This window comes from Myiozetetes cayanensis, unplaced genomic scaffold (genome assembly GCF_022539395.1).
Source record: "Myiozetetes cayanensis isolate MyiCay16 unplaced genomic scaffold, myiCay2020 scf9, whole genome shotgun sequence".
Classification (NCBI taxonomy): Eukaryota; Metazoa; Chordata; class Aves; order Passeriformes; family Tyrannidae; genus Myiozetetes; species Myiozetetes cayanensis.
In genome coordinates this window covers 27539092-27554437 of record NW_026088185.1, presented here as the reverse complement: position 1 = coordinate 27554437, position 15346 = coordinate 27539092, and the positions used below count along the sequence as shown (strand labels likewise).

At 43.6% G+C, this 15346-nt stretch overlaps 1 protein-coding gene across 4 annotated transcripts in view; it reads left to right on the top strand.

Annotated features, from left to right (window-relative positions):
• The window catches only part of SEMA5B (semaphorin 5B), a 271728-nt gene that overhangs the window by 219822 nt on the left and 36560 nt on the right, over positions 1 to 15346 (top strand). For all 4 annotated transcript variants that reach the window (XM_050339626.1, XM_050339627.1, XM_050339628.1 and 1 more), the window contains exons 14-15: positions 8452 to 8569; positions 13954 to 14135. In XM_050339626.1, coding sequence (XP_050195583.1) covers positions 8452 to 8569; positions 13954 to 14135 — 300 coding nt within the window. The remainder of the gene's footprint in view (positions 1 to 8451; positions 8570 to 13953; positions 14136 to 15346) is intronic.

The following is a 15346-nucleotide window of genomic DNA, read 5'->3' as shown; positions in this document are numbered from 1 at the left end:
AAATAACAGTGAGGAGAGAAATGCAGTGCGAGGCCAGCAGGGAAACCAGCAAGAGGCTGAGTTTGAGGAATAAGCCTGTGCTGAGATTTCTGGTGTGTGTGTGTACTGAAAAAGAGAGAGGACACAGGATGAGAGAGTGGGAAGGGACTCTGCTCCCAGCCAGGTGAATTATTACAGTTTTTCTTGTTTCTACTAAATGCTCAAACCAAAGGCATTCTTTACATTCATTTTAAGAAGCCTGTACACTTGCAGGCTCCCACTTTTAGCTCTATGTAAATGGCCCTGAGTGAATGGTACAGTGCAACAGTACAGTGACAGAAGGGGAATTTAGCAGTAGCCAGAGTCCAGAGTTATACAATTGCTGAAACAGATGAAGGTCACTTCAGAAAAAGCCAAACAAAATCAGCTAATTTCAGGGCTCACTGCCTTTTGTCTCCCTACTATCATGACTAGGTTGCCAATTTGTTTGGAGGGGTTTTGGATTTGCTAGGAGGGAGGACATAGGTGGAACACACCAAGGGCTTCTGTTTGCTCCCTATTTTTTAAGCGTCCTGCCAACATGACTTAGGAGCAGTTCAGTGTATGGATCCTTTTACCTCTAGGAGTTTAGCTTTAGGCCAACTCAGATCAATGCTGTCTAAAAGTCATTAACGTCTGATGCCTCCTGGGTGGGCTGTGCGAAATTAGTTTCAACACAGTGGCAACTGACAGGGAAGCAGGTAGTTTTCTTGGAATATGCTATGTTAGGATGACACTGATGCTATTGTTATACAAACAAGATTAATAACTAAAGCTTCCAGCGAGCCCCAGGGCAGATATCCATTGCATCTGTCAATTCTTGCCATTTGCTACTATTATGTCATAAGATTTGTATTCCAGGCAATGGCCACATTCAGTAACATGGCTCCTGATGAAAGGGTCTGCAGTCTTACTGCTGCTGTGGCTGGTTTGCTTCATGTCTCAAGCTTTCAGGCCTCATTTGCAGTGCAAAACACAAATGTGTCCAATGAATGTATTGCTGCAGATGCATCATTAACTTTTTATCAGGAGATGTGCTGTTTTACCTGTTTGTGGAGGAGGAAATACCGAGCCAGAGCAAATTTGTTATTTTTGGTTAAGGTTTAAAATTTAAATACCTAAAAATAAATAACATATGTGTGGGTTATAGAAAAACATAATATTGAACAGTCTGGTGTCTTCTATGTGTCAAAATACCCAAGTATTATAGATCTATGGGAACACTCAAGTTTGCAGAGAGGTAGGGCTGGATTTCAAGAATGTCTGTTTACTTAAGTGATGTTATCTCTTGCTAAAAAGGGAATGGACTTTGATGGTGTTTTTATAACAGCATGTGAAAAAGCAATGGAGAATACACTGGCTGATCATTTTGCCTATTATAGAATGTTAAAACAGCCCTGCATTAGACAGGAGCTGTGTTAGATCCTCACGGTGTAGTAGGTGGTCTAATATTTATTTGCCTTTTCCAACATACATTAATCTACAAAGGCTCTGTCTAGTTGAATCTGCATCTTGTTGAGCAGAAAATAATTACCTTGAGTTTAACAAAATCCAACTTTCACAAAGGAGCTATTTGAATATGGATTACTTTGTGCAGCTTGGTGACAACTGTAGGCTGTTTTCAGGTTTCTTTATCAACATTCACACTTCTTTCTAAGTTTTCTGCCTTTGCAGTTTTCTTTCCCTTCCTAAATTCCCATTTTAGCATAATTTGTGCTCTCAAATTATCGGCATCTTGCAGAGACTACGTAAAGCACCTTGTCTGTGCCCCTTGCAGTGGATATGCTCTTGCCTAAACCACCCTTTTTCCCTTCTCCACCTACACCACCAGATTACAGGAGTTTGCCATGCTCACACAGAAGTGTCAGATCTGCAACCACAGAACAGGAACAGAGGAGCAGAGCACATCTTAATCTGACAGCCACCTCCAGACACTGACTGGCACAGGGCAGAGACAGGGAGTAACACTTGAGTGCACTGATTTGCCCAAGCTGCCTTTTCAAAAGGGTGTCTGGTCCCCTCTGCTTCTTCCCATGTGGCAGCCCTGAGGAGCATGTTTTCTTAAGGCTCAAAAGCCTGCTGAAGCTGTTAAAATGGTGGTGCTTCACAACCCAGGCAAACATGCCCCACATTCAGGAATTCCTTCTGGCTATTCCTTTCATTAGGACTTTAATAGTATCTGGGTTTTCTTGTGGATGACTGATCCTGTCACTGGTAGTCAGAGACCCTCTGTACTTTTGTTTTTATTAGAGGTCAGTTTTGTTTGGCACAGCGACAAGAGTTTCTAATAGTGTTCGTGTAGGAACACTTACTCTTTCTTTTTTTTTTTTAAACTAATCTGCTCTACTGATGTAAACATAAATCCAGATTTAATCAGAGATGGCATTAATCTTCATATTTGAATAAATGCAGTGTTGTTCTATTTCACTGCTTTAAAAATAAAAATAAATACCTATCGAATAAAGAAGTCACTGTTGCTAGAAGATGATGGAATAGGATGTCAGAAAGTAAGAAATGGAATAGTTTGTTGTGTAGATTGTGTGAGGCCATAATCTATAAACCTCAATCGATTGAAAATGGTAGGCCAGAAGGTGAATACTAGCAAGCCAAGCTCCCTGATGTGGAAAAGAAAATTAGGTGAAACTGCCTGTGAAAATCCTCTGTCTGTGCACTGTTTCTTTCAAATAAGTAACATGTGTTTGACTCATAAATGGACTTCAGTGTTAGAGGTTGTTTTACACCATGGCTTTAATTTATGCATTCAAAACAAATCATGTGCAGAGCAGCAATTACTGATGCTAAGCATGTGTGGGTGATAAATTACACACACACACTCCAGCTTCTCTCTTCTGCATCCAACATCAAATGCCAAAATACCAAACCTTGTCTGTCCAGGTTAACATCAGCTGTACTCCTTATAGTGGTTGTACCTGTGAACTGTAGAATGCTCATCCTGGGCAGTGCCCTGCTCCACAAATAGCCCAGTGAATTCCTTATGAAGTATGTGGCTACGCTTTTTGAGGAAAGGGCAGTAACATCTGGCATGGGATACGTTGTATTCACCAACTGAGAAATGAAGCTGCTACTTGACCAGCGTCTGACTAAAACAGCTCAGTTCCACTTGGCTTCTCTTCTTAGGGGGAAAGATAATGGATTTGTACAGATCACAAACTCATTTCTGCAGTTTGAATTTTTAAAGGTATCAAAATTAGAGGGATTGTTTGAAAGTCTGGTGCTTTTTTCCCCTTTCTAATCTTATTTTCTTAAGCCACAAACATCCTTTTGATTCTTATTCTTCTCTTTTCATGCCATCTGGCTTTAGGGAAGACAGAGGTCCTCTCTTCCTTCCACGGGCTATTGAGGTTGTCAGTAATTATGATTCGGTTGGCTGGAAGCTAATATGATTATTTGTTTAGTTCATCCCCTCCACAGGTTGCTAGCAGTGGGACAGTGAGCTAACCTTGTCAGGAAATGCCTGTCTGCCAAACACTGCCTCATGTTTACAACCAACAGACACAGCTAAACCCCCCTTATTGCTTGCAAAGGGCTGTTTCCTCACAGGTAACTGGCACCAGAATGCAACAAACCAGTGTGGAATTCTGAGCTCTTATTCCCCAAAAGAGCAAGGTGTACTCCTGCGCTGCCCATGCTTCAGATATGCTGAGCACAGGTGAGTGTTGCTCAGTGCCTTCTAGGATCCAGCTTATAAATGTTTGTAGTGCACCAGCTGATGTGCCTCTGATGGCCTGACTAGTGATGCCCATGGAGATTTAGAGGACTAGGTACAGTGACACTTACTGTATCTCCCTGACAAACAGAATCTTCACTGCAGGTTCCAAACTCATCAGTGAAAATACAGAACCTTCTCCTGGATCAGTGGCAGGGTTTTGTGAGTGAACACAGTTTGGGAAGGTACTTGTCTGTCTTGGGCTCTAAAGCCCTGCCTCTGCACATCATCATGTCCTGTCATTCCATTCTTATTTGCTTTTAGTCATCAAAAAGGAGAGAGAATAAGGTAAATGAAAAGAGAACTGAAAACTGGGAGAGCAAGCACACCTTGGCAGATGAAAACAGCAGAGTCCTTCATTGTGAATATTTCAAATGAGTTTTGTGGCTTTTGGTACAAAATGGAATTTTTATATGCCTTCTGTCTGGTAGTCGGAATGGGAATAGGCTATAGTAATTCTTATAGTAGTTCTTTCTTTCCTTTGGTCTGTTGAAGCCTAATCTCTTGGGTCTGGTTCCACTGACTTTATGATCCATTTATAATACAGTCTAAAATTTTAACTCTCAGGGAAAAATGACCAAAAGATGAAGTTACCTAGACCCAGAGCAAATTAAAGTGGGAATGAAAAACTTTTAAACTACAGATGTTTAAGCTTTAATGAAGATTCTGAAAGAAGATGTCATTCAGGCCATTATAAAAAAGGGATCTTGGGCAGCACCAGCATCTTGGAAGCAGAAGCCTTTTTACAGCACATGCTATTAGTGAAGGCTCAGCACACCAGGCGTTAAAGACCACATAAAAACTTTTGAGTCATAGGTAAGAGTTTCCACTGACTTCAGTGGTCTGTGGATAGGACCCCTCTTGCAGAATCTTAATCCTTTGTGTTATCCCAGCTCACTGCTGTAGAAATGATTACAACAGCCAACAGGGAGGCTTACAGCTCCCAAACAGCAGGCAGCAGGTGAGCTCTTATGAGCAAGATCTTATTTTCATGCAAATGACCTTGGTAAGTGAGAATAAGGAACTGGAGAAAAAAAACACCCTGAATAGAAGACACAAATGGAATTGTTTTTCAATTGAGCATTTTCAGCGTATGCCTTTATGCCTCAGATAAGACATTTATTGCGAGACAATGAATTAAAGTGAATCACTGTTGATAGTAATGCCCTGTCATAATAAATCCAACCTCTTAGATACGTGTCATGAGGTATTCTTCTGAGTCCTTACTCAGTGTGCTACAGTTAGTAGATGGCCAGAGGGAACTGGGGGCACGGACCATGTGTTATCATCATCATCTTGCTTCTACAAGCATCCCACTTTGTGGGATTTCATTAACTAACATTAGCTTTAATAGAGTCAGTGTTAACCTGCTATGCTCAGGTAATCTTTTGGGATAATGGGTTCCCTCTACCTGCGTGAATTGTGATGAGAGTGTGTTAGTTCCTTGAGGCATTCCCAGCCTACCACTGAGGAGACCTAAGTGAAGTGTTCCCTGTATATATGGTATGAAATATGGCCCCACTGAGCCAGTGGAAGAAGTCCATTGCCTTTGGAACATCAGAATTTCACTGTTGCACGTAAATGACTTTATATCTCATTTCGTAGTATTTACATACTACCCTGGGAGACTGCAGGTCCCGTGGCCTGTGTGAGACTTTTCAGCAGTATCATAATATAGAAGGTATTTACATGTAAACTTTTCAATTTATTTTGTGTTCAAGAACAGGGAAATGCTGTGATATCTTTACATTTTCCACACCATGGTGCCTGATCTACTACAAATGACAGTGTATTTCTGAAGCATTTTGTTTTGGATATGAATGTGTGCATACATATATCTTCTGGTGTGTGTTTATTGGTGTGATTTTATCTTTTAATGATATAGATAGGGATATTTATTCTAAAGATATTGTAAGGATATAAACTAGGGTGGTTTTTGAAGTGTTCACTGAAAGTATTTGCCAGAAATGTTTTCTTGCGTAACATACATTGTAATGCTTTTCCACTTTAAAAAAAAGGAAAAAAATGGAGCAAATTTTGTGTAAGTAAATACATTCCTCTTCACCCCTAAGTGTATTGCTGTCAGCTGATTTAATGGGTTTCTCACCAGAGCTGAGGAAGATGAGTGGGCTCCAAACCATGAAGGGAGGCAGACAGCATAGCTATTTTGTTTTTAGATTTCAAATGGTTTTGAGGGCCTGCCATGAGATGAGGAGAAGTCCTGGGCTGTGATGGTTGTTAAATTACAGAGTGCGTTTTTTGACAGCCCAGCAGAGCCCGGGCTGGGCAGGAATTCATTACACCCAGGGTGCAGAGAGCGCAGGGCCAGCGCAGCGCGGGATGGCCGCAGCTCCCAGCCAACAAGCGCTGTGCCGGGCGTTTCCCAGAGCCCATCATCCCGGCCTTCTGGTGGCTCTGCAGCTCGGTTACTGATGACCCATCAGCTGGGGTCACTGCAGCGGCAGGGGACCGCAGGCTGTGATTCAGTGAGTGCACTGTTAGGCATCCGTAGCTGGCCGCTGCCAGCCAAGAGCGGCACATTAACTGCACCACACACATTATGATAGCGCCAGCAAAGTGGTCAGTGCCTAACTGGGATGTGCTGCGGAGTGGCTGAGGGCTGCAGCACGGAACATATGGAGATTATTTCCTGAATTTATGCAGCACATGTTTTCCTATAAATTAAATTCAGAGAAAATGTGTATCATAATAGGGTGATGCTCATAGCAGCCTTCCCTGTTATGAATTACAATGACCTCTCTCAGCTCACTGGGTGCCCAGCGAAATGGCTTTGTGCAGTTGGAAACAATAGTGTATGTGGTGTCAGGGTCTGAAAGCCTGAAAACCAAAAGGCTCTCTAACTAAAAGCAAGGTCTCCTTTTTGTGTTTGTTTTTTATCCCATCCGCTGTTTCTCTTATTCTTCTCTCTAGAAACTACCCAGTTTCCTCCTGAGGTGCTGAGCTGTCAGGAGGGTGGGCAGATGCCTGGGTGTCTGCTCTGTAATGAACTGGGTGCTGCCCTTGCTGAGGTGCTGCTGGACAGCAAGGGCAGCTCTGGATGTGGCAGCAGCCCCACTTCATGGGTGAGGGTGTTACCAAAACAGCAGGACAGGGGTCTTTAGCCAGAATAATGAACAAAGCAGCACATGTCCCTTCTGTGTCCCTGGACTGAGGATCCCAAGCCATTTCCTTGGCAAATATTTGATGTTTTGTTGCCTGAGGCTGGGGTAAAATCATTTTTCCTTTTCCCTGGGCATGCCGAAGCAGTTGAAGGAAAAATATAGTAGAGACAGTCATTCTAACTACTTCCCCAAAGCACAAAAAATATGTTCCTTACAACTCTGTGTGTGCAACCTTTAGCAGAGGAAATGTGGGAGCAGAACAAACTGGAAACTCAAAATATAAATATATACATGTGTGTCTATGTATATGTATGTATATATATATATAAAAATATATAAAAGCAGTGGGTACCAGACATCAAAACAATCTGGGGTTTGCTCTGGGGCAAAGCACTGTGGAATCAGTACAGACTAATAGGGTGTTCTCAGCTGTGGTGAGGGACTTGCTTTTTCATTTGTGGCTGATTATAGGCTAATAGGGTTTCAAAGGTTTCTGGGAGGGAACAGTTCACATCTCATTGCATTTGAGGGGGGGTTTTTTTGATGTTTCATTTATCAAGCTGATACCTACCCTTAGAATACATTTTATTACTCTCCTGTTTAGCTTCTTGAACTGATTTTTACCCTTTGGTCCCTTGCTGCTGTCTAATTGGCAGTTTTCAAGTCATTTGGGACTTTTTGAAAGATCCTAATCAGCCTTTTGTGTGATAGAAGAGAATGGATCATTTGAATTAAAAATAATGTTGTGAATCTTTTTAGGTTTAGTCCTCTCTTCTTTGCTTTTCACTAATACATGCATGATGTGGCTTGTACCTTTGTGTTTTCTCAATGAAAATTAACAATTTGAAAGCAACTCCTGGGAACAACCATTACAGCTGAATTTTGCCAGTACAGACTACTTCTATGACTGACCTTCTCTGTTTTGAGCCAGTAGTAGCCCTAGTTATTTTTCTTTAGCAGCTCACATGTTGGGAACACACACTTAGCCTGTAAATATGGATTCAGGAGGAAAATGAATACGGCAGTGTTCAAAGCAGCCAAAAGCTTAGAAATAATGTTCTGCTGTGACTTTTCCAAACTGACATCTTGATGCTGGGATTATAAATGAAACCATTGTTCCGGCAAAGGCCAAGACTAATAGAAAGCCTTTATTACCGGTCCATTGGCTAATTCTGCTTGTCTAACCCCTTTGGATGGACACAGTGTCAGAAAACATAGTCACAGAGGTTGCTTTGTGTGAGATTTGGCCTGCTGCATGATTACATGGGGGGACAAAGATATCTCAATGACAAGTGTTCTTTGACTAAAATTTGTAAAGTCATTTTCTTTCCCTAGGCCTTGGAGAGGAGTGAACTGATTTTTAATCTACAGTTTCTATGAGTGATATTTGCTTTGTGTCCTATCACCTTTCTATTCAGCTGTTCTCCCCTTCCAAGCAGGTAAACCTCTGCTTAGAAAAAATTGTTTCTTCTGCTGAGCCTCGGTGCGGTTGACAGCTGTCATATACAAGCACTATACTTGAATACATGTCTTTAGAGCTAGACAGTCTTAAAGGGCTTTAATCTTTTGTCTTTGCACATGCAGGGAATGCCTAGGAGCCAGAGACCCTTACTGCGGCTGGGATAGCAAGCAGAAGCGATGCACCACCATTGAGGACAGCTCCAACATGAGCCTGTGGACTCAAAATATTACTGAATGCCCAGTAAGTGAAAGGAGTGGAAGTATTTTATATATATATATACTGATGTGTGTATGTGTCTGTGCATATGTGTAGAAGGGAGAGGCAAAGAGAGTGTGCGGCAGCCTGAAGAGGACTGGCTGTCTTGAAGGAACAGAGAGACACCAAATATATTTATTTGCTCCAAAGAGGGATCCCAAAGCAAGCATTCAGTCTTCCTCATGTCCCCCCATGCATTGAGTGAAGAAGAATGGATCATGCTGTTGGGTTACTTCTGAGAACCACATAAGCCCCAGCTGAAACTTGAGCCTTCTCAGGGCTGCTCCACTATCTGCGCAATCTCCTTGGCTTCCCTGAATTCGGGAAAACAAGAATTTGTTAACTTTCCTCTTGGATCCCTGAGCTGGGCCCAGTGGACAACACTGGTGAAAAAGCATTGTACTTGGAGGAAGAGCCATCAAGGCAGCAGCAGAGAAATTATTGCATGGATGATTTCCAGCGGGAACAAAAGGATACAGTGTGTACTAGAGAAATTAAGGGAAGAGGGGAGTGTAACCAGGAAAGGGAATATGAGAAAGTGTTCGATTCTAATCTCACTTCAGCAGACCAAAGACCAAATCTACATTATATTGCAAAGATATGGCCTTCTTTCCTTGCCCCAATCTCCATGAGATGCATGGAGAAAAAAAAGTATCTCTGCTTGAGTCAGTTTGAGTTGGCTCTCCAGCTCACTTCCCAGCCACCCACCCTCCTCTGATGACAGTATCCCGTTCCTGGCTGTGATCCCCAGAAGCTGTCTAGCCATATATAATTCCTACTGCTTGAACTGTACCTGCAAACTGGGGAGGAAAACCAGTCTTGTTAAATGAATTGAGGGTGGGGGAGAAATTCTCATTAATGTTCATCATAATTATCTAATGTCAATTAGCATGTTAATACTGCTAAGTCCGGTAGATAGAGAGAGAGGACTGGATGGGTTATATCTTCAGTACGCTATTTCTGTCTGGAGGTGCTGGGATGTTTATTCCCTTTATCTTCCTTACTTCTCAGATATTTTCCCAGGAAATATTAGTCATTACTTCAATCCATTCTCAGCTTGGCAGGCTTAAGTTTTTCACTGCTGGATTCAGAGGCTTGTGTGTTTATAACCCTCCTGTGCTGAACTGGGATGCAGTGCTTCTTGATTGCCCATGCTGTTATCTCGTCCTGCTTAACGCCTGTGTCTGTTGATAGGTGTGTGAGGTGTTAATCCTCTAGTTTGAACATGTCTGCCGTGGTGCACACTAGGGAACATGCTACTCCAGATCATTGTTTCAAGGTCAAAAAAATCCAGCACAGAATATTCAGAAGCTTTGGCTGTTCCTGGGGTGCTAGTTTTACATTTGTTTTAACATTTCCATTGTAGATTATTTTCCTTGTAGGTGCTCTCATTCTGTTACATATATAAACCTTGTGCTCTTTGACTGACAGGCTGCCAAGCTGTTTAAAATCCACACGCAAGTGCTTTCTTTTTCTTTCACCTCTTCCTCTCACTGGAATGAATTCACCAGTGGTGTGGAGTGGGATGGTTCATTTAAGCACCTACACCACTAATATCCAAGTATTTCCTTGTATTTAGTGCAGGATAAAGGTCACGGACAAGAGAGGCAAAGGTCTAGGACACAATATGCAGGTGGCCACGAAAGGGAGGGGAATACAGTGATCCAGTGCTGAATTTCACTCCTGGAAAAGACCTGTCTGGGAGTGTAGTTGGAGGAGTTACTGTCATAAGAAGTCCTGGCTTTTCTCACCCCACTTTTCTGGGCTCAGCACCAGGCGCTCAGCTGTGCTGGTATAGCTGTATGTGAGATCACAGTCTTGTGAAATGGTGTAGATAAAAAGCACCCCTCCCAAATAAACTTTTCCTAACCCAGATAATGTCAGTGAGTTCTTCTGCAGCCTAGCCCACAAACAGATGTCCTGGCACAGCTGAGAGACTGGCATGCAGCAACTTTTAAAGCCAGAACTGGCATATTATTGAATTATATCCTACATGGGCCAGGCACTTGTGTGAGTCAATCACAACACTAACACAACTTGACTGCTGCTCTTGTGCAAACAGGCTTGTTCAGAGCTAGTCTGAACATCTTTTTATAGTACTACATTGTGCCACAGATTCCCTGTCTCCAGCTTTAATATTGAGGGACTTTAGATGGAGGATTAATTATTATTTAATATAATACCTTGGGCAATAGGTAATATATGTTATTACCAGGAAACACCCAGAATCTGCCAAAGGTCATTATTAAGGTTGCAGTGTCAGCCATTTTAACATTAAGAAATGATAGCACACAAATTCCACAAATTGCATGGCTCTTCCATTTATGCACATGTTGAATCAGGCAGTTTTGAATGGCTTTTCATGGGAATTGCAAAGAGGTAGTACAAAGTCATAAGGTTCAGTTCCTTGCTCTGGACACTAATTTGTTTCAAGGAAAATGTGGACATTCTTTTCTCCTAGATTTGATTTTGTAAATGGTTGAAGTAGTTTGACTGAAACTTTGCAAGAATTTTCAGCTTTCTTCAAACAGCCAACATGGAAACTTCCAGATGAAGTCGTTAAAGCTTGGCAAAATTATAAGCGGTTGATATCTGAATTGTAAGATGAAGAATAGATGAAATGAAAGAATAAGGAATGCTTCTAGTCTTACCTGTAATATCAGAATAAACATGGAAAATATCCTGGTAGCAGGGATTAGGAATGGCCAGTCTGAATTTTCAGATCATGCATTTGAGGCTTTAGACTGTACAAAGAAGAAAGGAAAAGGTGAGGCCTTTGGTGTGAGTATGACAAGTTTATAAAAGACGAGAATTCCAGAATTGGCAATATTGTCAGGTGAGAGGGCATTTGATCAGATGTGTTTTTAAAGATGTCGCTCTGTCTGATGGGCACTCTGTAGGCTACAAAGGACTTGCCTTGTAAAGCTCTTCCTGAAAAAGATCAATGCCTGTGGTCTTTTCATCCCACTTCCCAAGTTTGCTCTTTTGAAGATATTTTTGTGAATTTGAAGATGGAATAATAATCCATACGTAATTTCTTAAGTATAAAACTTCCCCTACTCACAATGTGACATGTCTGTAAATCTCAGCATTTTGGTTATGGCTGCTTATTTGTTTAATTTTTTGGGTTGTTTCCCAGTATCACTTATGAGCCAATAATTATTTGTCAGCTACTTTTTTTTTTTTTTTTTTTTAATTGAAGCCACAGGCCATATCATACCATTGATTTCTGAACAGAACTCCCTGCTGGAATCAGCAAGGCTTTCTGGCTCAAAAATGAATAGAAATGATCCAATACTTGGATTATGACTTTTGTACGGCAGGAGGAAAAATGAGATAAAAATCTAGGATTAAGTATCTCAAATAGTTCTTTTGATTTCCTCCCCCATCCCCAACTTATAGCAACCCAACTGTATTGATTTTAAAGCAATGTTTAAAACAGCAAATTCAACAACAACAAATCTCAGTGTTCTCCTCCCTGGGCATCTTGCCTTGTAACCTGCAGCCCAGGGCAAATTTTTACAAGTACATGATCATCTCTTGCAAACAAAGGCTTACAGCAGATGCCTGGAACCCCCCAACTACAGCCTGAGGAGCGCAGTGTCAAATCTAAATTACTTCCATGCCACTGCTGCATGTTTTTGATGCTGCTGTAGATGGGTGAGAGGGGAAGATGACAGCCCACAGAGGTACATTCTGAGACTTTAACGTAGCGCCAAACTTAGAGAATAAGCACAGAGCAGTGTGTTTCAGGGGATGAGTGTTGGAAAGCACTATTCCTGTGGCTGCAGTTGTCTCCCTGCGTGGCTCCTGAGCAGCCTCACAGCCTCTCTGTGGCTCGGTTTACTTGTCTGTAAAGCAGGAGGAATGATTTCCCCTCTGGGTCAGCCCAAGGGGCTGATCCTGCCGGCAGCAGAGCTCAGTGAAGCGTGCACACTGGGGTTTGTCAGAGGCAACTGGCTCAGATTTGGGGCCAGGGCTGTTTGCCAGGGCCCCAGCCTCTTCCTTCCTTCACCCTTTCTTGTGTGTGACACCAAGGCTAAATCCAGTGTTGCCTTTGCCAGAGGTTTTACCAAAGCTGCTGAGCATCCCACCACCCTGTGGGTGACACCACAGGGATGGGCCACTTGCAGGCAGCCACCATCTGTGCCATCCACCTGCAAGGCCCAGCAATTTGGGATATGGGGTGGGGAGGATGGAGGGAGTCACCGGGGCAGAGTCCATCATGGTGCTGCACTGTAGCAAGGGAATAGGCAAGGCCTAGGCAGGGCCAGCACCAATCTCTCTCTGCCTCTTGTTTCTCAAGTAAGGAGAAGAGATGATGCCAGGTCAGGGGTGTTCAGGGTAGCTTTCAAGACATGGTCCTGGGCTGCTGGATTTTGCAGTAGTGGTGGAGTGGGCACAAGAAGGCAGTGGTGGCCAGGAGTGATCCCAGGAGGACAGCATGCATCCTCTCCAGCCAGCCTTGGGGGTGAGGGTCCCAGCAGCTTATTCCCCCAGCCCTCAGCTTAGGGCTCATTTGGCAGCACTGGTTAGAGCAAGGCACAGGGGAGCAAGCTCCGACACTGTCTCCTGGAAGGTCTTCATCAGCCCTGGGCTGAAATAGTTCTGTTTCTCATGCTTTTGGTCTCCCAGGACTACCGTATTTTTCATTCATTACAGCGCGCAGGGAGCTCAAGTCCTAGCCTGTTCAGGTCTACGCAGGTGTGAAACAAAGGGCAGAGGAAACAGATAGCAATGTCGTCTGGTCTTGAGATGAATTCTTGCTCTTTAGCTCACTGTGATCCTCAGAATTAATGCTAGTCACCACCATCTCCTTCACTTTCCATCCTTCATCCATTTGGCCATTTAAGCTGCAGCTCTGTTTGGAAAGGGATCCAGTTCTTACTGCGTGTTTGGACAGGGCCAAACTCAGCGAGGCCTGGTCTCAGCTGGTCACTATGGTTATATGAATGCTAACGCAGAAAACACTCTGCAGGAAGCACTGCAGAGGCTGGAGCATAATGAGTGGGGACAATCAGCACTGGCTGTTGTGTGTTTGAAAGGCTGAAGCTGTGCAGTGTGGGATGGGGAGCACGGTGGTTTTATGGTGTGGCAGATGGATGCTTGCTCCTGGTGTGGTGCTGTCTGGATCGGCTCGGTGCCTGTGCGCACATGTTAGGTATGTGGCGTGGAATTTGGAGGGTAAATATTGATGTGGCATTGTCTGAAAACAACCCTCTGTTTTGAATCCTGCACGCAAGCACAGACAGCTCCCATCTAAGCTGCATCCTAATCCCCCCTGGCAGCTTTGTTTGGCATTTCTATTGTGGGCCTGTCTCCAGAAATGTAAACTTGCTATTAATGACTTCTTTTTCTCTTAAAATTAGGTGAAAAACCTGACAACAAATGGAAGACTGGGGCCTTGGTCCCCATGGCAACTGTGTGAGCACTCGGATGGGGACAGCACAGGCTCCTGTATGTGTAGGTCACGTTCATGTGACAGCCCTCGTCCTCGCTGTGGAGGTCGCGCTTGTGAAGGGGCCAGGATTGAGGTCGCAAATTGCTCAAGGTACCTCAGCGTTCTTTGTGCTTTTTAGGAAGGGAACAAGAGTTGTGCCTGTCCATAGCTTAGCTCCTTCCCTGTATTTTTGTGACCATGTTGTTGTAGCCCAGCCGAAGTGAGGTATGTGAGATCCCACTTGAAGTCAGTGTGAAATGAAGGAGCCCAAGGGCTCTGGGAGAAGGGCCCTCAGCCAAGGCTCTTGGAAGGTGAGCGCCCAAAATTACTGTACACATTAACCACTGTGCCTCGGTTTCCCTCAGCTGCACAGTGAGTAGTGACCCCTCAGGAGGAGGTGAATAAGGCAGAGGTAGTTGTTAGCCAAGCCTAAAAACATCAATAAACTCATAATTTTTCAGAGTTTGGGTTCCAAGGCTGCATTTCCAAAAGCAAGCAGAGTTCCTTCAGAGCAGTGCTTGTAAAACCAGGGCCTAGCCTAGCTGTGAGCAAGTCTTGTTTGCCCTGTTCTGCGAGTCTGTGAACTGTCTGCAGCACGCTGGCCGGGTGAAAGCAACACATCATCACCTGGCAGCGAGCAGCGCTCGGGAGGCGTGTCTGCTGGGGACGGCACTGCAGCAGCACATGCAGCTCAGCTTGGGTCGAAGTGCTGCCTGTCCACAGAAGTCTGAAGCAAATGCCTGAGCAGTATGGAAGCTCAGTGTCCTCCTCTCGGGTGCCCAAACATAGCCGTGGTGTTTGTGTCCATGTTACTCCACCACCCTCAGACTACATCATGTCATGACTCAAGGAAAGACGATGCAATAGTATAAGCACTATTAAACCAGGGTGGGGACAGCCAGTATTTTGGTAAGTATTGGGTCAATACAGTTTTTATCTACTTTATCTTCTCCATAAACATTCATTCCGTTAAGGACAGCTGTCTCTTGACTCATCCCTGGAGATCAGTGCTGGTCTTGGCACCAAAATTTCTGCAATACTCATGTTTTAATTGGCATCTCTCCTTCCAGTTGTGGGCTGTGCTGCCCAAAAGGTGTGCAGTCATTCCTGTCCCTGTACTGCCACTGTGGGCTGAGCGGAGCCTTCCCCAGGCAGGCTTTTTATGTCACTGGCAAATGGAAAACATGCCAGTGGGATGGGTTTCTCAGCACTGCTCTGATGGCAAAAAAGACAGGAACAGCTTCTAAGAAGGGGATGAAAAACAGATTATTCAATCTTAAGACACAGGAAAACATCATGGTTTGAAAAATAGGGACATCTGG